Here is a 22,679-nt window from a genome sequence, read left to right as displayed (position 1 = left end):
ATTAGAATAGTCTGTCTTTATCAGCGCTTTGAAAGAAATCAAATGTATGGGTGAGATGAGGGGCACTTGTTGTCCGGTGGTCGTGAGGGAATCCTAGAAAGTCAAGGGGGATGAGGGGTGGGGAGGGGGGCCCAAAATGACTAAACCCAGCTCTGGATCCGACACCTCGTGTCCATCGGTTGGCGATGTCCACCAGAGACCCATGCGGGCCCGATCCATGCCGTGTTTTCAGGATATCCATAGAGTAGGTTTACAGACAATGACTCAATTACACGCATTGACAGGCCGCGGTTCTCCCTGGCCCCCAGGCCCTACGGTGGCCAGTCCGGATGTAAACAAGCCGTGCACGATAAAAGCCGAGCCTTGCCAGCCGCTCCAGGGACGGGCACAGGCAGACTGTGCAAAGGGCACCCGTCCACGCCAGGCGGGCGGGCGGGGGCGCCGGCGAGCACCGCTGCGGATGAAATCCGAGAGGTTGTTGCCTGGGGCTCTGAGGAGCCCGCTCTTATGTGACCCAGAGCTGCGAGCCCAGCAGGCAGGCTCTGGAGCCGCACCCATGAGAGGCAGCTTAGGTGTGCAGGGGGGTCCGTCCTGTCGGGTCAGTAGACTTCCTAAAGAACCCCCTTGGTCCCAGAGACATCTTAAGGCATGTGACAAGGGGGCCCTGGCCCAGGGACCCCGCCTTCCCGCCTTTCGGGTGGCCGGGGGGGCTGATAGAGCCAGCTCTGTTCTGCAGTCTCTTGCTCTGATAACCTTACATTATTTGTAAATCGATTTCAAATATCGTTTTCCCAGAATTTATTTTTAATTTGGGTGATGCGTTAGAGTCTATTACGGACATTTTGCAGACAAATGTAGGCTTGCCAACACCTTGCAACATCCATCAAACAAGCATTTACAATGCAATGGTTTTGCCTTTGTTAAAGTTAGAGCTATTGGCATTGCTCTTGACACTCTGAAGCTCCACTCTGAAGCTCCACTCTGAAGCTCCACTCTGCACTCTGAAGCTCCACTCTGCACTCTGAAGCTCCACTCTGCACTCTGAAGCTCCACTCTGCACTCTGAAGCTCCACTCTGCACTCTGAAGCTCCACTCTGCACTCTGAAGCTCCACTCTGAAGCTCCACTCTGCACTCTGAAGCTCCACTCTGCACTCTGAAGCTCCACTCTGCACTCTGAAGCTCCACTCTGCACTCTGAAGCTCCACTCTGCACTCTGAAGCTCCACTCTGCACTCTGAAGCTCCACTCTGCACTCTGAAGCTCCACTCTGCACTCTGAAGCTCCACTCTGCACTCTGAAGCTCCACTCTGAAGCTCCACTCTGAAGCTCCACTCTGCACTCTGAAGCTCCACTCTGAAGCTCCACTCTGCACTCTGAAGCTCCACTCTGAAGCTCCACTCTGCACTCTGAAGCTCCACTCTGAAGCTCCACTCTGAAGCTCCACTCTGCAGCTCCACTCTGCAGCTCCACTCTGAAGCTCCACTCTGAAGCTCCACTCTGAAGCTCCACTCTGAAGCTCCACTCTGAAGCTCCACTCTGAAGCTCCACTCTGAAGCTCCACTCTGAAGCTCCACTCTGAAGCTCCACTCTGAAGCTCCACTCTGAAGCTCCACTCTGAAGCTCCACTCTGAAGCTCCACTCTGAAGCTCCACTCTGAAGCTCCACTCTGAAGCTCCACTCTGAAGCTCCACTCTGAAGCTCCACTCTGAAGCTCCACTCTGAAGCTCCACTCTGAAGCTCCACTCTGAAGCTCCACTCTGAAGCTCCACTCTGAAGCTCCACTCTGAAGCTCCACTCTGAAGCTCCACTCTGAAGCTCCACTCTGAAGCTCCACTCTGAAGCTCCACTCTGAAGCTCCACTCTGAAGCTCCACTCTGAAGCTCCACTCTGAAGCTCCACTCTGAAGCTCCACTCTGAAGCTCCACTCTGAAGCTCCACTCTGAAGCTCCACTCTGAAGCTCCACTCTGAAGCTCCACTCTGAAGCTCCACTCTGAAGCTCCACTCTGAAGCTCCACTCTGAAGCTCCACTCTGAAGCTCCACTCTGAAGCTCCACTCTGAAGCTCCACTCTGAAGCTCCACTCTGAAGCTCCACTCTGAAGCTCCACTCTGAAGCTCCACTCTGAAGCTCCACTCTGAAGCTCCACTCTGAAGCTCCACTCTGAAGCTCCACTCTGAAGCTCCACTCTGAAGCTCCACTCTGAAGCTCCACTCTGAAGCTCCACTCTGAAGCTCCACTCTGAAGCTCCACTCTGAAGCTCCACTCTGAAGCTCCACTCTGAAGCTCCACTCTGAAGCTCCACTCTGAAGCTCCACTCTGAAGCTCCACTCTGAAGCTCCACTCTGAAGCTCCACTCTGAAGCTCCACTCTGAAGCTCCACTCTGAAGCTCCACTCTGAAGCTCCACTCTGAAGCTCCACTCTGAAGCTCCACTCTGAAGCTCCACTCTGAAGCTCCACTCTGAAGCTCCACTCTGAAGCTCCACTCTGCACTCTGAAGCTCCACTCTGCACTCTGAAGCTCCACTCTGCACTCTGAAGCTCCACTCTGCACTCTGAAGCTCCACTCTGAAGCTCCACTCTGGCTGAACATAACAGTCTGCAGTTTCACACGTTACATTTGTGTTAGCTGCATTACGTCATAATTTATTGTCAAAGGCTGGTTCAAATATGTTCTTTCAATGTTTCAAGTCACTAGTCAGCCCACTACCGAGCAGACTGACCCGGACCCAGCCCAGTCCATCCAGGGCTTTCAGTGGCATTCATCACAGTGTCTCACCGGAAGGCGGGCATCAGAGAGAAGCGGGAGGGGGCGGGAAAGGGGGAGGAGAGAGCTGACGACGGCCGGCCGGAGCACGAAGGCGGGCACCAGGAAACAAGCGGGAGGGGGAGCAAGGGAGGTGCCGGCAATGCCGGAACAGACTCGGGGGCGTTCCCGGCGTCCCGTGACGTCGGCAAAAGCCAAAGAATGTCGGGAACGCCCCCGTGTCTGGTCCGGCATTGACGGACAGGCCCCTCGTCCAATGGCAAGGCTCCGTTTACGGAGCCAGCCAATCAATGACGAGGGCCGAACCAAAGCCACACTACTGTTCTCATCAGGTTTTCGCCTGCGCCGAAAAAGATGCGCAGAGCGCATCTTTTTGGCGAGGCAAAACCTAAAAAGCTTTTTCAAGATCAAAACAGGACCTCACATATGAGAAATGGGAGGGAGGGTGACAAGGGGGTCACAAACATTTTTAATAATATTAGTGAGCTCCTGTTGAATTATAATATTGAAAACATACGTCACTAACCCTGAATATTAGGTGCAAACCTATTTAGAATTTGGACCAGTGCACCAGCGCATTGTCACTGACCTACCCAAAGAGGGCATGAAAAAGCTGAAATTAAATCAAATATAAAGCTGTTACAAACAGGGGCCACAAAACATGTTTAACCCAGGGCACAAAACATCCTGCTGGACTCGGCGGTCCCCGAAAACAAGCGCCAAAATCTGCTGCCCCTCCGACAACGCAGCTGGGAGCAGGCAAGAGGCCGCCATACCGGTCACAACAAGTAGGTCACACACTCAAGAGTTAAAGGCCTTTGTCTGCGTCCATCAATGGTTAAACAATTGGTAGGAACCTCTGTGGAGGCCACTGTAAATCTTACATCATCAAGTTAGACTCTACAAATACCTGCCAGGGAGCTCAAATTAGGTATTCCGCCTTTAATATACGTTTAATCGATTTGAAGGTGGTAAGGATGCCAGGCAACAAAAATATATACACTGACAAGAAGGATTAGCAATCTCTTAACAGTTAAACAGTCCACGTACACACATATACTCAAACACACCATCTCTGGCATTAAGGTATTGCACAATAAAAACCATAAAAAAAATACAAATTAGAATCACAAATTATAAATGAAATCAGAGTTAACATGTTAAGGAAAGTGTATATTCAAACCGATATTCCCACCTGTTGGTTTACAGTGCTTAGAAACAGTGAGTGTGCCAGTAAACGCATGTTATGTTATGTTATGTTAATTGGGCTCTTCTAGAGCGCAGCGGCTACTCGCAATGGAGTGTCCCGGCGCTTTGGCGAAGAGGGCCTTTATTGGAAAAGAAGACATAACTGAGAATAAAAGACATCACAATTCCTAAATAAAAAGCCAAGTTTTTAATGTTTTTCTAAAAGACAACAGACTAGGGGCCTGTCTAAGAGCAATCGGGAGTTCATTCCAAGCACGTGGGGCCAGGTAATGAAACGAGCGCCCCCCTTGTCTAGCTCGTTTGATGGATGGAACGAGCATTTTGGACAAGGAGGCGGAGCGAAGAGCTCTGCTCGGTTGGTACAATGCAAGGCGCTTTCTGATGTACCTAGGGCCTACATCATGGAGGGCCTTGTAGGTTAGCGTCAAGCTCTTAAACAGCACCCTTTTGGCTATAGGAAGCCAATGCAATTCCTTCAGCAGGTTTGAAGCGCTAGCTCGTCTTGGAAGCCCATAAATAGCCCGCGCAGCTGAATTTTGCACAACCTGGAGTCTCCTTACAAGATATTTAGGAAGACCTAAATAAAGGGCATTAGCATAGTCCAGGCGCGACCCTACCAATGCCTGGACAATAACCCTTCGATGGTTCACGGAAATCAAAGGGAGAAATTTTCTGAGCATTCGCAGAATGCCAAAGCACTTTCCTGCAAGACAGGCTATTTGAGGTCCAAACGTCAACTCATTGTCAACAATAATACCAAGATTTTTAGCCTTGGTACTAGCATTGGCAGGAGGAAAGAGATCCTCAGGCCACCAACTTTTCCAGTTAGGTTCAGAGACACACCCGAAAAAAAGCAGCTCCGATTTGTCGGAGTTGCATTTCAGGCCGTGTCTCTTGAACCAATCAAAGACTGCTTCTAAGCAGCCTCTGATACGGGTCCCATCGAACACCTCGTTCTTATTCTGAGTGAACAAGAGCTGGGTGTCGTCAGCGTAGGACACGATCTGGGCACCAAACAACTCCGCAACCTCTGCAAGGGGGGCCATAAAGATGTTAAAAAGCAGGGGGCTAAGAATAGACCCCTGCGGGACCCCCACTTCCAAAGCTGACATAGCTGCGGAGTGAGGTGGCGCCCAGATCGTTTGTCGACGGTTGGCTAGAAATGATTTAAGCCATTTCCACACCGTCCCCCTAAGACCACAATCCCAGAGTCGAATTAGGAGAGTGTCATGGGGAACGGTGTCGAACGCCGCCGACAAGTCTAGCATAACCAATATGGCCTTTCCTCCCGAGTCTAAGACCTCTCTGATGGCAGTGGTGACTTCCAGTAATGCGGTCTCTGTGCTATAATTCGCACGCATTGTAGACAAAGCATGCTAATTTCAAAATTGCTAAATGTTAAATGTTAGGGAACACGGGATGGTGCAGCTCTTGGCCCCCCCAGGACAAAGAGCTTGATTTTTTTTAGGAACAGGTAAAATGCCCCGACTACCAAATGTCGGCCCGACACCAAAGATGGGGAGAGTCGTGAGAACTGACGACAATCAATCCTTGTTGCCCAGAGTCCTCATCTCAAGGGCTTACACTCTTGGTGTAAATTCTAGGGTCAGTGCGCTCGAGGACTTCGGCCTTGCATTTGCTTCGCTATTGGATGTTGCCTAGTATCTCTTCCACACCTCAGATCCCAATTCCTCTGTAATCCAATTCTAGATCTATGATGACCTCTCCAGTGTAAACAATGGATCTAGAGACGACATCTCTGCATTTAATGTGCTTAGTCGATTGAAGATGGATGTTCCACTTGTGGTCTGTCAGAACTCCCAAAGCCATAGTCCAGGTTGCTCACATTAATGTGAAACATTGTTTTTTGAGCTTTCTAGGGCAGGATACATGGACCGCTGGTCACGGTCTTCCATGTTAAAACATGCAGACTGCCAAGCCTCTCTTGCAGAATTCCGCCCACGTTTAATAAGAACAGTACAATACACAACACAAGCGATCACTGGATGAAGGACCTGCAGCGTGGGAGGCTGGAGTATGAACTTGTGAAAAAAGCCTTCAGGATGCACACGAAGATGTGCTATCCTGGGGATATTCCAAGGGCCACAAGAGAACCTACAGGTGGCATCTGCCAGGGAACAGCACCGTGGCCCTCCTCCCAACATGTGTGGTTGGATTAGGACCAATCTTTTCACTATTCAACACCTCAGTGCCGCTGTCTCTCATAACCCCGCCCAGCTGCAGGTGCTATTTCTCTGCATCGCTTCCATCCGTGCAGTGGGATTGCTTACTCCGAATGCAGTAGTACTGTCACGAAGCAGCATCCAGTGGTCCAGCTCCCATATACCTTACAGAACCCAGCCGCCCCACTTCTGCTTTACTCTCTCAGATCTTCTCACACTCTCGGTGAACATAGGCTTAGTAAAACTGAGCACTCTACAAATTAATGCCATTATGCCAGGGCTTTGCAAAGAACCCATCAGCATAAACAGAATGCATACTAATGATATATTTGAACGCAGCAGAAATACGTCTTATCCTTTATAGGTGTAGCACACACGATGCGCCTCCACTCTGTCCCTTAGTAAGAGCCGGAGTTAATAGACAGTTACCACTGGTCCTAACGCCTAAAGTCATTCACCTTGTCAAAGAACTAATGTTCAAGCCATATAGATGCAACACATTCTATTTATGTTAAACCGAACTATGTACATGAAAGGTTATCCAAACCTTAGACCTTTCCTAGGATCAGAATATCGGCCGATTTCACCCGTATTTAACGCTCTCACCAAAATAGCCTCCTTTGCTAAAGCAATGCTACAATGAAAATGCTTGTCTCTGTGACAAAATAAACGATTAAATATAGAATTATAGATGCGTAATGTTACTGATACCAAGGTTAAATATGTGCAGAACAAGAGTCATACACGTCCTCTTGATTTGTGCCAGTTTTCAGCAAACGCTAGCACAATTATGTACTAGATAGTTAGCAAAATAGATTATTAGACTAGATTTGAATTGAGCAGGGGGTGTTTTGTCATCTTTCACAAACCACTGTCCTATTTAGTGAATAATGAAAGGTCTTATTCTTTATTTTCATATTGCACCTCAAGCGATTTAATATTTATATAAATGTATATTTTTTTAGGTGAGCTTTAGAGTTCTATTTAGTGGTAATGATCCGACTAACGACAGACTGGTTATTTGGATTGTTGAACTGGAAGCTGGTTTTAGAAAAATCACTTAGTATATGGGACGGGCATGGTCCACATTTTTCGTTTCTAGTAAGTGCAGCAGCGATTATATATTGTGTATCAGAATTTTAGGTGGGTCTAGCAAGGGTGTACACTAAAGGGAAAGACAACAAAAGGCAGAAGCTGCGAGGCACACTGTTGGATTATTTGTGACAGAGAAACCTGACAGGAACAGAATCAGGCTGTATCAGGGCATAGTTTACCTGCATCCGAGACTCTGGTGTATGCACTGGCACTGGTATCTTGTCTGTTGCAATGATCCGTGTGCTCTCCCTCAGGGGTTTATTCTAGAGCTAGAGCGGCAGTTATCTCACCATGGAATATCGAGGCTGGTTTGACGAGTCTCGTCTGTGGTCTACTGGCTGGGGTGCAGGGTGAGAAGAGCTAACCCCAGGTATCCTGAGAAGCCTTTATGGAGGTAGTCCCCACGAAGCTTGAGTGTCTTCGCTCTACAATGCACCAGGAGCACCAGAGATGAGTCTTCAACCTATGATGCATCAAGAGCACCAGAGTGGATTCTGTGCTAGAGTGTCTTCAACCTATGATGCATAAAGAGCATCAGAGTGGAAGCTGTGCTAGAGTGTCTTCAACCTATGATGCATCAAGAGCACCAGAGTGGAATCTGTGCTAGAGGGTCTTCAATCTACGATGTATCAGGAGACGCACCAGAGTTGAAGCTGTGCTAGAGGGTCTTCAATCTACGATGCATCAGGAGACGCACCAGAGTTGAAGCTGTGCTAGAGTGTCTTCAATCTACGATGCATCAGGAGACGCACCAGAGTTGAAGCTGTGCTAGAGTGCCTTCAACCTATGATGCATCAAGAGCACCAGAGTTGAAGCTGTGCTAGAGGGTCTTCAATCTACGATGCATCAGGAGACGCATCAGAGTGGAAGCTGTGCTAGAGTGTCTTCAATCTACGATGCATCAGGAGACGCACCAGAGTTGAAGCTGTGCTAGAGTGTCTTCAACCTATGATGCATCAAGAGCACCAGAGTGGAAGCTGTGCTAGTGTCTTCAATCTACGATGCATCAGGAGACGCACCAGAGTTGAAGCTGTGCTAGAGGGTCTTCAATCTACGATGCATCAGGAGACGCACCAGAGTTGAAGCTGTGCTAGAGTGTCTTCAACCTATGATGCATCAAGAGCACCAGAGTGGAAGCTGTGCTAGTGTCTTCAATCTACGATGCATCAGGAGACGCACCAGAGTTGAAGCCGTGCTAGAGGGTCTTCAATCTACGATGCATCAGGAGACGCACCAGAGTTGAAGCTGTGCTAGAGTGTCTTCAACCTATGATGCATCAAGAGCACCAGAGTGGAAGATGTGCTAGTGTCTTCAATCTACGATGCATCAGGAGACGCACCAGAGTTGAAGCTGTGCTAGAGGGTCTTCAATCTACGATGCATCAGGAGACGCACCAGAGTTGAAGCTGTGCTAGAGTGTCTTCAACCTATGATGCATCAAGAGCACCAGAGTGGAATCTGTGCTAGAGGGTCTTCAATCTACGATGCATCAGGAGACGCACCAGAGTTGAAGCTGTGCTAGAGTGTCTTCAACCTATGATGCATAAAGAGCATCAGAGTGGAATCTGTGCTAGAGTGTCTTCAACCTATGATGCATCAAGAGCATCAGAGTGGAATCTGTGCTAGAGGGTCTTCAACCTATGATGCATCAAGAGCACCAGAGTGGAATCTGTGCTAGAGGGTCTTCAATCTACGCTGCATCAGGAGACGCACCAGAGTTGAAGCTGTGCAAGAGTGTCTTCAACCTATGATGCATAAAGAGCATCAGAGTGGAAGCTGTGCTAGAGTGTCTTCAACCTATGATGCATCAAGAGCATCAGAGTGGCAGCTGTGCTAGAGGGTCTTCAATCTACGATGCATCAGGAGACGCACCAGAGTTGAAGCTGTGCTAGAGTGTCTTCAACCTATGATGCATCAAGAGCATCAGAGTGGAATCTGTGCTAGAGGGTCTTCAACCTATGATGCATCAAGAGCACCAGAGTGGAATCTGTGCTAGAGGGTCTTCAACCTATGATGCATCAAGAGCACCAGAGTGGAAGCTGTGCTAGAGGGTCTTCAACCTATGATGCATCAGGAGACGCACCAGAGTGGAATCTGTGCTAGAGGGTCTTCAACCTATGATGCATCAAGAGCATCAGAGTAGAATCTGTGCTAGAGGGTCTTAAACCTATGATGCATCAAGAGCACCAGAGTGGAATCTGTGCTAGAGGGTCTTCAACCTATGATGCATCAAGAGCACCAGAGTGGAATCTGTGCTAGAGGGTCTTCAATCTACGATGCATCAGGAGACGCACCAGAGTTGAAGCTGTGCTAGAGTGTCTTCAACCTATGATGCATCAAGAGCATCAGAGTGGAAGCTGTGCTAGTGTCTTCAACCTATGATGCATCAAGAGCACCAGAGTGGAATCTGTGCTAGAGTATCTTCTCTCTACGATGCATCAAGAGCACAAGAGTGGAATCTGTGCTAGAGTGTCTTCAACCTAGAATGCATCAAGAGCACCAGAGTGGAATCTGTGCTAGAGTGTCATCGCTCTATGATGCATCAGGAACACCAGATTGGAAGCTGTGCTAGAGTGTCTTCAACCTATGATGCATCAAGAGCACCAGAGTGGAAGCTGTGCCAGAGTGTCTTCAATCTATGATGGATCAGGAGGCGCACCAGAGTAGAAGCTGTGCTAGAGGGTCTTCAACCTATGATGCATCAAGAGCACCAGAGTGGAATCTGTGCTAGAGGGTCTTCAATCTACGATGCATCAGGAGACGCACCAGAGTTGAAGCTGTGCTAGAGTGTCTTCAACCTATGATGCATCAAGAGCACCAGAGTGGATTCTGTGCTAGAGTGTCTTCAACCTATGATGCATAAAGAGCATCAGAGTGGAAGCTGTGCTAGAGTGTCTTCAACCTATGATGCATCAAGAGCACCAGAGTGGAATCTGTGCTAGAGGGTCTTCAATCTACGATGTATCAGGAGACGCACCAGAGTTGAAGCTGTGCTAGAGGGTCTTCAATCTACGATACATCAGGAGACGCACCAGAGTTGAAGCTGTGCTAGAGTGCCTTCAACCTATGATGCATCAAGAGCACCAGAGTTGAAGCTGTGCTAGAGGGTCTTCAATCTACGATGCATCAGGAGACGCATCAGAGTGGAAGCTGTGCTAGAGTGTCTTCAATCTACGATGCATCAGGAGACGCACCAGAGTTGAAGCTGTGCTAGAGTGTCTTCAACCTATGATGCATCAAGAGCACCAGAGTGGAAGCTGTGCTAGTGTCTTCAATCTACGATGCATCAGGAGACGCACCAGAGTTGAAGCCGTGCTAGAGGGTCTTCAATCTACGATGCATCAGGAGACGCACCAGAGTTGAAGCTGTGCTAGAGTGTCTTCAACCTATGATGCATCAAGAGCACCAGAGTGGAAGATGTGCTAGTGTCTTCAATCTACGATGCATCAGGAGACGCACCAGAGTTGAAGCTGTGCTAGAGGGTCTTCAATCTACGATGCATCAGGAGACGCACCAGAGTTGAAGCTGTGCTAGAGTGTCTTCAACCTATGATGCATAAAGAGCATCAGAGTGGAAGCTGTGCTAGTGTCTTCAATCTACGATGCATCAGGAGACGCACCAGAGTTTAAGCTGTGCTAGAGGGTCTTCAATCTACGATGCATCAGGAGACGCACCAGAGTTGAAGCTGTGCTAGAGTGTCTTCAACCTATGATGCATCAAGAGCATCAGAGTGGAATCTGTGCTAGAGGGTCTTCAACCTATGATGCATCAAGAGCACCAGAGTGGAATCTGTGCTAGAGGGTCTTCAATCTACGATGCATCAGGAGACGCACCAGAGTTGAAGCTGTGCAAGAGTGTCTTCAACCTATGATGCATAAAGAGCATCAGAGTGGAAGCTGTGCTAGAGTGTCTTCAACCTATGATGCATCAAGAGCATCAGAGTGGCAGCTGTGCTAGAGGGTCTTCAATCTACGATGCATCAGGAGACGCACCAGAGTTGAAGCTGTGCTAGAGTGTCTTCAACCTATGATGCATCAAGAGCATCAGAGTGGAATCTGTGCTAGAGTGTCTTCAACCTATGATGCATCAAGAGCACCAGAGTGGAATCTGTGCTAGAGGGTCTTCAACCTATGATGCATCAAGAGCACCAGAGTGGAAGCTGTGCTAGAGGGTCTTCAACCTATGATGCATCAGGAGACGCACCAGAGTGGAATCTGTGCTAGAGGGTCTTCAACCTATGATACATCAAGAGCATCAGAGTAGAATCTGTGCTAGAGGGTCTTAAACCTATGATGCATCAAGAGCACCAGAGTGGAATCTGTGCTAGAGGGTCTTCAACCTATGATGCATCAAGAGCACCAGAGTGGAATCTGTGCTAGAGGGTCTTCAATCTACGATGCATCAGGAGACGCACCAGAGTTGAAGCTGTGCTAGAGTGTCTTCAACCTATGATGCATCAAGAGCATCAGAGTGGAAGCTGTGCTAGTGTCTTCAACCTATGATGCATCAAGAGCACCAGAGTGGAATCTGTGCTAGAGTATCTTCTCTCTACGATGCATCAAGAGCACAAGAGTGGAATCTGTGCTAGAGTGTCTTCAACCTAGAATGCATCAAGAGCACCAGAGTGGAATCTGTGCTAGAGTGTCATCGCTCTATGATGCATCAGGAACACCAGATTGGAAGCTGTGCTAGAGTGTCTTCAACCTATGATGCATCAAGAGCACCAGAGTGGAAGCTGTGCCAGAGTGTCTTCAATCTATGATGGATCAGGAGGCGCACCAGAGTAGAAGCTGTGCTAGAGTGTCTTCGCTCTACGTTGCATCAGGAGTACCAGAGTGGAATCTACGCTAGTGTCTCTTCGCTCTATGATGCATCAAGAGCACCAGAGTGGAATCTGTGCTAGAGGGTCTTCGCTCTACGATGCATCAGGAGACGCACCAGAGTAGAAGCTGTGCTAGAGTGTCTTCGCTCTACGTTGCATCAGGAGTACCAGAGTGGAATCTACGCTAGTGTCTCTTCGCTCTATGATGCATCAAGAGCACCAGAGTGGAATCTGTGCTAGAGGGTCTTCGCTCTACGATGCATCAGGAGACGCACCAGCGTAGAAGCTGTGCTAGAGTGTCTTCAACCTATGATGCATCAAGAGCACCAGAGTGGAAGCGGTGCCAGAGTGTCTTCAATCTATGATGGATCAGGAGGCGCACCAGAGTAGAAGCTGTGGTAGAGTGTCTTCGCTCTACGATGCATCAGGAACACCAGAGTGGAAGTTGTGCTAGAGTGTCTTCGCTCTATGATGCATCAGGAACACCAGATTGGAAGCTGTGCTAGAGTGTCTTCGCTCTATGATGCATCAGGAGTACCAGAGCGGAATCTACGCTAGTGTCTCTTCGCTCTACGACGCATCAAGAGCACCAGAGTGGAAGCTGTGCTAGAGGGTCTTCGCTCTACGATGCATCAGGAGACTCACCAGTGTGGAAGCTGTGCTAGAGTGTCTTCGCTCTAGGATGCATCATGAGCACCAGAGTGGAAGCTGTGCTAGAGGGTCTTCGCTCTACGATGCATCAGGAACACCAGAGTGGAAGTTGTGCTAGAGTGTCTTCGCTCTATGATGCATCAGGAACACCAGATTGGAAGCTGTGCTAGAGTGTCTTCGCTCTATGATGCATCAGGAGTACCAGAGCGGAATCTACGCTAGTGTCTCTTCGCTCTACGACGCATCAAGAGCACCAGAGTGGAAGCTGTGCTAGAGGGTCTTCGCTCTACGATGCATCAGGAGACTCACCAGTGTGGAAGCTGTGCTAGAGTGTCTTCGCTCTAGGATGCATCATGAGCACCAGAGTGGCTAGCAGATAAAAGGGACATCATAAACAGTGGGGCAGGGTAAAGCCCACTGCTCATGAATGGGGAAGGAGAGAATACATATAACACAGTGTGGCAGCGCTCCTCAACTAGTTCCAGACCCCCCCCCCCCCCACTGCCTATCGACTGAAGTGGCTATGAACTGCTAGTGCAGTTTTCTTGGCGACTCCTTTCCATGGAGCTCCAACACCTCCCTTTTCATGGATTTCTGCAGATTAATAACCTCAAACTTGGGTTGCTTTGGATAAGAGTAACGCAGTCGCACAAACATTGTAATCCAACACGGCATGAAAGACTTAAAATCTGGTGCCCGCTGGGTGTCACTTAAATCAGCTTTTCACCTTGCATGAAGAGAAAATTTAGCATCATTTTTAAGAAGGTGCATATAATGTTAAACTGAGTAGGAGTACGCGCTTCCAACCAAAGGAAGCTCTTTTTTAATACAGCTACCACAGTTTAAATCATAACCCTCAATCCTCACGGATCCAGCTTCTTCATGCCATGCGGGTGTCTGATCATTTTAATATCTGTGCTACTTCATGACATAACACAGCGAGACAGGGCTGCTGCTTCCAGGGCATGAAGGGATGTGGATGAATGTTGATGTGCCTGCATCTTCAAGGAGAGGATTCCACTGGATGGCACCTAAAAGACGACCTGCATCAGGAAACGACAAGGACTGGAACGTCGCAGGCTTTCAACAGAGGATGCCAATTCGAACCTTCGACACATACCTTTTGATCACTCTTACTGCGTGCCAAGAAAAGTGCTCTACTTGATGTGGAATTGCTTTTAATATCAATAAGGTAACCACAACATTGCTTTTCTGATGCCATTTCATTCTGCCTCCAGCTAATAAACAACTGCCAATGAGCAGCCAACATGGTAAAATTAAGCAACGGTATATGAATCTTAGAAATTAATAAAAATGGCAGGCAGTGCGCAAGTCCAGCAGGATCTCTTCCACCAAACATGGGCAGGGTGACAGACAAATGTTGGCTGTAATACGATTGAAGAGTTCTTATAAGTAGATATGAATTTTACTGGTAAGAGGCAGCAAAGACCACGAGGCGCTGCAAGCAACAGCAGAGCAAACTAAATCTCAATAGGCTGTAACTGCTTGCTGGGGTCTAGTGGAAGGGCTGCATGGGCCGACAAGGCTAGCAGGAGAATGGGCACTAGGTCACTTCACCCAGGCCATCAAAGACCATTGTACTAGCTAAGGAAAGACAAAGCGGTTACCCGGGATATGACACTGCAATGGAGACCTAAGCAGTGCAGAAGTCCTTCAGCACTCCCAGCGTTTATTGCTTTGGCAACTGAATGAAAAAAAAGACAAGAAATGTTGCATTATGCAATTTGTCCTGGAGTGATCCACTTGTGATTCAGAGTCGCAGGTACTCTCCCGCCAGGTCGCCAATCACAGACCAGAATAGTGTAATGTTTCCAAACGATCAGTGGGGCGGTTCGCCCCCACCACTGAGATAAATAAAGTCCTCAATATTAACTGAAGCGCTGAAGGAACCACACATGCAACCAATTCAAAGCGCGGCGTGGACCACTGCAGACAATGCTTCTCACTTGGCAGGTCTTCAGATTGGGCAGGCTACAGCGAGAGTGTAAACAAAAGAACCCCCTTGAGCTGCCATCATTTCAAGGGCATGCCAGGATCAGACACGCATGGACGGTGCCAGGGGACACAATATCCATTGGCACAGCTCTGGACAGCTCTCCCTTCTCCACACAGACAACTCTCCCCAGCCGATTCCCAGCAGTGGGAGAGGACTGGGACACCAGCCATGCAAATCTATCAATGTTGTCTTTTTCATTCAGGTTTAATCTTTGCTTTAAAAAACGTTCGGTCAACTTTTTTTAATCTGTTCTTTCAGTATAGAAAGAGTGACATGTCTTCACATCCCCTGCGGGTATAGGGATAGAGCATAGAGACGGGTCCACCTCAAGTTTACATGGAGATATCTCAAAGACAAGAGTCCTGAATGCTGGCTTTAGAAGCCTACGAAGCAAAGCAGCAGCATTCTTCCATAAAAAAGAGCAGCTTAACTGCTGGCCACACTTTAAACACAGCAAGAGAAAGAACAGTTATATTAGACACTCGGAATGGTGTGATGGATAAAAACTTTGCATGCATACTTAGAATGGACCTTTGAATCCTGGGAGTAAAAAAAGATTAAGGAGTTCTGGCTGCCGAGAACACATGAGAAGCTCCTGGGATGAAGACGCTGAGATTTGACAAGATGAGAGTGTGACTGTGACCAGACTTGAGAGCACATTAGCTCTGGGCCCAGAAACAATCTGAAGCCTGTCCCAGACGGTTATGTCAGGATAAGGGAGGATGGAGTGGAGAAATGTGCACCCAGAGTCCAAGAGACTCCGAGATAACGACGTTCCTACACAGCTAAGCATGATGCCAGGCCACTGGAAATAGCAACTGAGACAAAGTCAGCAGGTCTGATCTCGGCGAGCTGATGTAATGTTTCATTTTGTTTCTAATTTCTATTGCAAGCAAGAGCATTAGAAATAAAAAAATGATAAAACATGACATCCTCAAAAGATCATTCATGTTCTTGCAATCAAAATTTTAATAAAAAAACAAATAAAAAATAAAATAAACAGTTGCATAGTTTGAATGAGAAAGGGGGCTTTTTAGCAGCCGGGTGTACTTTGAACACTTCAAAAAAAGTGACACAATGGCCGCGTAAGAAGGTGCAAGGGGCTTGCAAATCTGCCCCCAAGTCTTTTGTACTCTGCTAGTGCGGATGGTGGGGGGAGGATGTAAGGGGAAACCTCCTGCTATGCTATTTTTTCCTGTTTGTTATGTTTCTCCTTGTCTCTGCGCCGGGACGCTCCTTGGCTGGAGTTGCTGTTGCGCATAATAAATTAATATAACATAACATAACATAACATGCAGCTCCATTTCTTAGTTGTAGTCGGAAATTCAGGTGGTGGCAGGCATTTAGAGATCAGGCTGGGTGGGGATCACCCACATTCAACAGTGATCTCCAGGCAAGTGGAGGCCAACCTAACGGATCATCACTAAGCTTGAGAATTCAGAGAATGCAGATGCACTGTCGCTGGGTAATATTCCGGCTGAAATGTGGCCTTTAGATGTAGTCAACATATCATACTCAAATGCGCAGAATTCTCAGTCAAGCGCTAAGTCACAGTCGCAGGCCAAATACAGTCACTCTTAATCTCTCACTTGATGCAAAGCGCCGATTATGCACATTCTCTCACACCTAATCCTGCCTAATGTCACAAAACCTCTCATTCATACCCTGTGGGTCTAGTCAGGGGCACACTTTCAGAAAATTCAATCTGTATCGTGTCCACAAAAAGCATTTATTTTAACGATATTATGTCATCAAATATGAAGGCGGACTCAGAGGCCGATCGAGACTTCAGATTTACCTCTTCAATGGAGTAACATATAATGCAATGTAAGACGCACGCCATTCTGAAAGCAACAGCCCCCCACACAAACACACAAAAAAGTAGGTGTTTAACTCTTGGTAGAAAGCCTCTGCTATGCGAAGACGTTTCTCTTGATATAATGGCTAAATTGTGGCAGAAACATGGCCTGCCATGTAAGTCAAAGTACTGAAATGTTAAGATGCTCCGCCCCCTTTCAAATAAAATAAATGTTACCTGATCCAATTGACTTTTACTCTTCTACTTAAGGCAGACTCTTAGAAAAGTGTCTATGTAGCGTGCAGACCATGTCCAGCTCGGTGATATGACCATGACTAGCTCTGTGATGCACATGTGATCTAAATGCACTTACTTTGCAGAGACATCCTTTCAAAAGGCAAGCACGACATTTCACACCTAGCCATTGCTTTCAAACTACAGGGTTCTCCTTGAAACGGCAATGTAGTAGATATGCTCACGAGAAAAAGCAGGCCGATCTCACCTGCGCTAATTGCATTGTAGTTGTGCAGATTACTGTATAAATGTATGTCTTTCTTACGGCAGAATTACACATACTGCTGATTTCTAGCCCAATGCGTATCTATGTTAAAAGCACAACAGTCATGAAACTACGATGAATCCGCTTCCGGGACACATCCTCTCAAGGACCAGCCGAATCACCTAAAGGGCCATCAGAAATAGCACCTCTACATAGCTGACCGAGAGGGTAACCACCCCAGCAAACAACGCAATTGCACTGCTAGGCTGGAAACAACGAAACAGCATATAACAGGATGAAAGAAGAAGACAGATTTCTGTCAATGCTCCCAGGATCCGGAACAATATTGCAGATACCATCAAACTACCTCCATCCTACTAAGTCACTGCACTTTATCACTCACTCCACAAACACCCAGTGCCCACATTCATTATAAAGGCGCTCACTCCCAGGGCCCTGCCCATGGTCAGCACCCCTCTGCGACTAGGTCTGCGCTTCACAAGTCCACTTACACATGTGTGAACTAATGGCACTATACTGCCGCCGAAGTCCTTGGATTGTAGAGTGCGCAAACATTCTGGAAGTGGCACAAAACATTAAAAAAAAGCATTGCTTACGCGATCACATTCCCCAAATATTTGGCAGAAATATGTGAGCCTCGTACTTACACTACACTTACAAAGTTCTTTTGACAAACCTGCCTATCAGCAACAGACTTGGTCACTAATTCAAACGTTCACGTAAATGAGAGCAACGCCTGGTAAACACATCAGTCATTTCCAGGAATACAGGAACACGAGCTATTTGGCTGAAATCCCAGAGTGCTACGATATCTTCCAAGAAGGAGTCCAAAATAAGCATGCAAGCTCACTGTACACACGAGCGTTGCCCAATACACATGGTGGTATAACAAACAAGCATTGGCAAAGCCAATAGCTGTACCCTATGCTAGAGCTACTGGATTTAGCTTTGATGTGTTCTAGCCATTATGTACACCAGTGTGGCTGCTGTTTAGCATGGCAAAACATTGGTGGGGTGGGGTGGAGTAGGATGGGGTAGAGTAGGATGGGGTAGAGTGGATTGGGGTAGAGTAGATTGGGTAGATTAGAGTGTGGAGTGGGAAATATTGGGGTTGGGTAGATTTGGGCAGAGTGGAGTCGGATAGATCAGAGTGAGGTAGATTTGGTGGATTATAGTAGGGTAGTTTGGAGGTGGATTGTAGTACATTGGAATGAAGTAGATTGAAGAGTGGAGTGGAATATATTGGGGTAGAGTGGGATGGTGTAGATTGGAAACAGTGGAGATGGGGGAAGAGTGGAGGGTGGGTGCAGTCGATTGGAGAAGGGTAAATAAATGCCAGTATTTGTAAAGCGCACAGCTACCTCCATGGAGGTGTCCCGGCGCTGGGGGCCGTCAGGAAGATTAAGCAAGCTATTGCCCAAAGCCACATGGTGCTGGGCTAACCTGCCACCGGAGTTCGATCCGTGAACCATGTGGTCCGGAGTCAGGCACCCTGGCCGCTGCGCTACACCTCTTCAGAGTGGGGTAGAGTGAGTGGATAGGAATGAGGTAGTTTGGAGTAGAGTGCATTAGATTGGGGTGGGCGGGGTGGTAGATTTGAGTGGGTAAGTTGGGGTGGGGTAGATTTGAGTGGGGTAGATTGTAGTAGGGTGGGATACAATGGTGTAGGGTGGATTGGGGGGGTGTAGAGTGGAGTTGTGTGTGTCGTGGAGCGAGTGGCCTGGAGTCATATGGTGTGGAGTGGAGTATGCATGGTGCTGTAATGCACTGCCATAACAGACAATACATTTTCAATTGAAATGACCATTACATTTGCACTGAAAAAAAGGTTTTACTGCATACAAATGATAATGTGTGCAAATGTCATCACAGTGTACTGATGGGTTTTGATCCTATTCAAATATTTGTTTCGATCATACTTGAGAATTACACAAAAAGAGAGCTTTACTTGTACTAATTCTGATATATTCTGAAACATCAGCACAGTTTTTTGGTGTGGTAAAAAAAATAAACATTTTACACCCTTTCCTCTTAAATGGATACTCAGCAGGACTGCCACATAAATTCTTCCACTTTGAAGTCAGAAAAACAAAAAAAGACACCAAGCTCCGTCTGAACAGAGCTTGGCAGTTGACCTCTGTCTTTAAATGCACAGCAAAGGTGACAAGATAAGAACAAGATGTAAGGGCCTGTTTACAGAAAGCAAGGTCATGGAAGAATACAGGAAACAGGGTTTGGCCAACTGGAGAACGAACTACAGCTGGACAGCCTTAAGCAAATAAAGCCAGCAAATAGAAAGTCAGAAAATATGAGTTACAAACCACAAAGCCAATGGTAAGAAACGGGTGGAACGCGTTCCAATGTAAGCTTTCTGAATGCCCCAAGATGTCTTTAGCAAACCAGACTGTTGCGCTACCTGGTAGGATTCGACCTAATAAAAGATCACAGGGCTTGACCAGGTTCTACTGAATCCCTACAGCCTAGGGTTTATGATGGGCCTCTTTATGATACCTTCGGGTATGTGATAAGCACACCAGGTAATCCGCTTGGATACCATAAAATTGGTATTGGAAATAGGGAGTCTTGAGACAAACGTAATTTTATTTTCGGATACAAGCCCAATGAAGTTTTGGAGCTACACACATTTAATGAACCAGCAGCAGGGGAGAGCGATGTAAACATGGTTGCACACCCCACCTGCAGGGGGTTCTTCTTAAGATGCCTTGTGAATAGGATCCGGCATCTTAAAATGTTGGCTGTGCTGGTCCCAGCCTGTACTTAGAAAAGATGTTCGAGTAATGTAAACAGCGAAAAATCCATGGAGGAGTTTTCAAGCTGGATGCTATTTCTGGGGTCCTGTGTGTCACAGAGGACTGCGACTTTAGTCCCCCGTATAGACAAGAGAGAATCAGAGTGAAGTTTAGTATAATACCAGGGCTAACAAGCTGGATAACTACTGGGAAAGATTCAGAGGGAAAGGTAGTTCTAATTAGTTATCAGTGCAAAGGGTGTTTCAGTTATTTGTATGGCCCATAGCTTACAATGGACTAGTACCGTGAATAATTGACTCAACCTAACTGTAGTGAACTTGACCCCTAAACTGGTAGCAAAGTTTCAGCCTGGGCAAATATTTTATTCATCCCTTAGTAGCAACTGTGCCCCCTGGGGAGCCCTTCACACTCCTTACTACCACGTGTGCCCTCTGTACCTGCTCAGAGGCTCTATCCCGCCGAGGGTGCACTCCAGATATTGCTTACAGCCACCTGGGCCTCCTGTACCCACTCAAAGCCTTTCTTCCGTCCAGGATGCTCTTCAGACACTCTTTACTACCACTTGTGCCCAGCCCGTATCTGCTCAGGGTCTCTCTCTTCACGTCGAGATGCTCTTCAGATGCATCTGTGTCTCACTGTGTGCCGTTCACACACTCCTCCCTACCACTTGCTCCCCTGGGATGCCCTTCACACACTCCTCCCTACCACCTATGTCCACAAAGGTGCTCTACAGATACTACTCACGATCACCTGTCCCCCACGTAACTGCTCAAATCAGGGCCTGTCTCCAAGTTGAGATGCCCTTCTGACACTCTTCACTACCACCTGAATCCATCCTGGGGGCCCTTCATACACTTGTCACCATCACCTGAATCCATCGTGGGTGCCCTTCATACACTTCTCACTATCACCTGAGCCCCCCCGGGTGCCCTTCGTACACTTCTCACTATCACCTGAGCCCCCCGGGTGCCCTTCATACACTTCTCACTATCACCTGAGCCCCCCCGGGTGCCCTTCGTACACTTCTCACTCCCACCTGATCCCCCTGGGGTGCCCTTCGTACACTTCTCACTATCACCTGAGCCCCCCCCGGGTGCCCTTCATACACTTCTCACTATCACCTGAGCCCCCCGGGTGCCCTTCGTACACTTCTCACTATCACCTGAGCCCCCCCGGGTGCCCTTCGTACACTTCTCACTATCACCTGAGCCCCCCCGGGTGCCCTTCGTACACTTCTCACTCCCACCTGATCCCCCTGGGGTGCCCTTCGTACACTCCTCACTCCCACCTGATCCCCTGGGGTGCCCTTCGTACACTCCTCACTGCTACCTGATCCCCGTGGGGTGCCCTTCGTACACTTCTCACTATCACCTGAGCCCCCGGGGTGCCCTTCATACACTTGTCACTATCACCTGAGCCCCCCGGGATGCCCTTCATACACTTCTCACTATCACCTGAATCCATCGTGGGTGCCCTTCGTACACTCCTCACTCCCACCTGAGCCCCCCGGGGTGCCCTTCGTACACTCCTCACTCCCACCTGAGAACCCCGGGGTGCCCTTCATACACTCCTCACTCCCCCCTGAGCCCCCCGGGGTGCCCTTCATACACTCCTCACTCCCACCTGAGCCCCCCGGGGTGCCCTTCATACACTCCTCACTCCCACCTGATCCCCCCCCCCCCCGGGTGCCCTTCATACACTCCTCACTCCCACCTGATCCCCCCGGGGTACCCTTCATACACTCCTCACTCCCACCTGAGCCCCCCGGGGTGCCCTTCATACACTTCTCACTCCCACCTGAGCCCCCCGAGGTGCCCTTCACTCCCACCTGATCCCCCCGGGGTACCCTTCATACACTCCTCACTCCCACCTGAGCCCCCCGGGGTGCCGTTCGTACCTGATCAGAGCCTCGATCTCGGCCGGGATGCTCTTCAGCCGGTTGCCCCCCAGGCTCAGGGAGCGCAGCCCCCGCAGCTGCAGCAGGGAGCCCGGGATGCAGGTGAAGCGGTTGCCGCTCAGGTTGAGCACCTCCAGGCGCTGCAGGCGGCCCAGCTCCTTGGGCAGCGAGCCCTCGTGCAGCCGGTTGTTCTTGGCCAGCAGGGTGCGGAGGTGCGGCAGGCCCAGCAGCTCGGGGCCCAGCAGGGACAGCGCGTTCCCGCTCACGTCCAGCAGCCGCAGGTCCCGCAGCCCGCCCACCGCCGGCGGCAGCGCCGGGAGCCGGTTGTAGGGCAGCAGCAGCCGCCGCAGGGCCCGCCGCCTCTCCACGGGGCCCAGGAGCTCCGGGGTCAGCGCGCGCAGGCCGAGGCGAGAGAAGTCCAGTACCGGCCCCTCCGAGGACTCGGGGCCCCCGTCTTCCGGCTCCGCGACACCCGTGGGGAGCCGCGCCGCCTCGGCTCCGGGGGTCTCCTCCTCAAAGACCTCGGTGGACTCCTGTTCCCCCTCTGCCGGGGCCCCCTCGGGCTCCTGCTCCGGTGACTCTCCGGGAGCGCCGCTCTCGGGATCCTCCATGGCCGGTGACAGGACGGCACTGTTAGTCTCTCTTTTGTGTCTATGCCCTCTCAGCTGCAGGACCAAAGTACAATACTCTAGTCCCTCATCTGTGTTTACGCTTGTACGCCGATTGGTGGCTGTAGTCTGCTCTTCATACCACGTCGTTTCCTATTGGCGGTCGTAGCTAGCTTACAGTCAATAACGCTTGCCATTGGTAGTTGTAATATGCCTTTGCGCCTATCGACTTGGCAGCAATGTTCTGTTATTGTCCGGTTTCTATGTCGTTAGTTAATGAGCCACTTATACAACTTTCCAACCCCGGAAACTGTATGGAGTATAACATAACATCCTGAGGTAGAG

At 48.9% G+C, this 22,679-nt stretch overlaps 1 protein-coding gene across 2 annotated transcripts in view; it reads right to left on the bottom strand.

The window, feature by feature from the left end:
* Positions 1 to 22,407, bottom strand: part of LRRC58 (leucine rich repeat containing 58) — a 65,377-nt gene extending 42,970 nt beyond the window's left edge. For both annotated transcript variants that reach the window (XR_013599730.1, XM_078656647.1), the window contains exon 1: positions 21,727 to 22,407. Coding sequence is in view for 1 of the 2 variants with exons in the window: in XM_078656647.1 (XP_078512773.1) it covers positions 21,727 to 22,337 (611 nt within the window). In the remaining variant the exon portion in view is untranslated. The remainder of the gene's footprint in view (positions 1 to 21,726) is intronic.
* Positions 22,408 to 22,679: the final 272 nt, after the last annotated feature.

Source organism: Lissotriton helveticus, chromosome 8, assembly GCF_964261635.1.
Source record: "Lissotriton helveticus chromosome 8, aLisHel1.1, whole genome shotgun sequence".
In the NCBI taxonomy this organism is placed as follows: Eukaryota; Metazoa; Chordata; class Amphibia; order Caudata; family Salamandridae; genus Lissotriton; species Lissotriton helveticus.
This window is presented reverse-complemented; position numbering and strand designations above follow the sequence as displayed.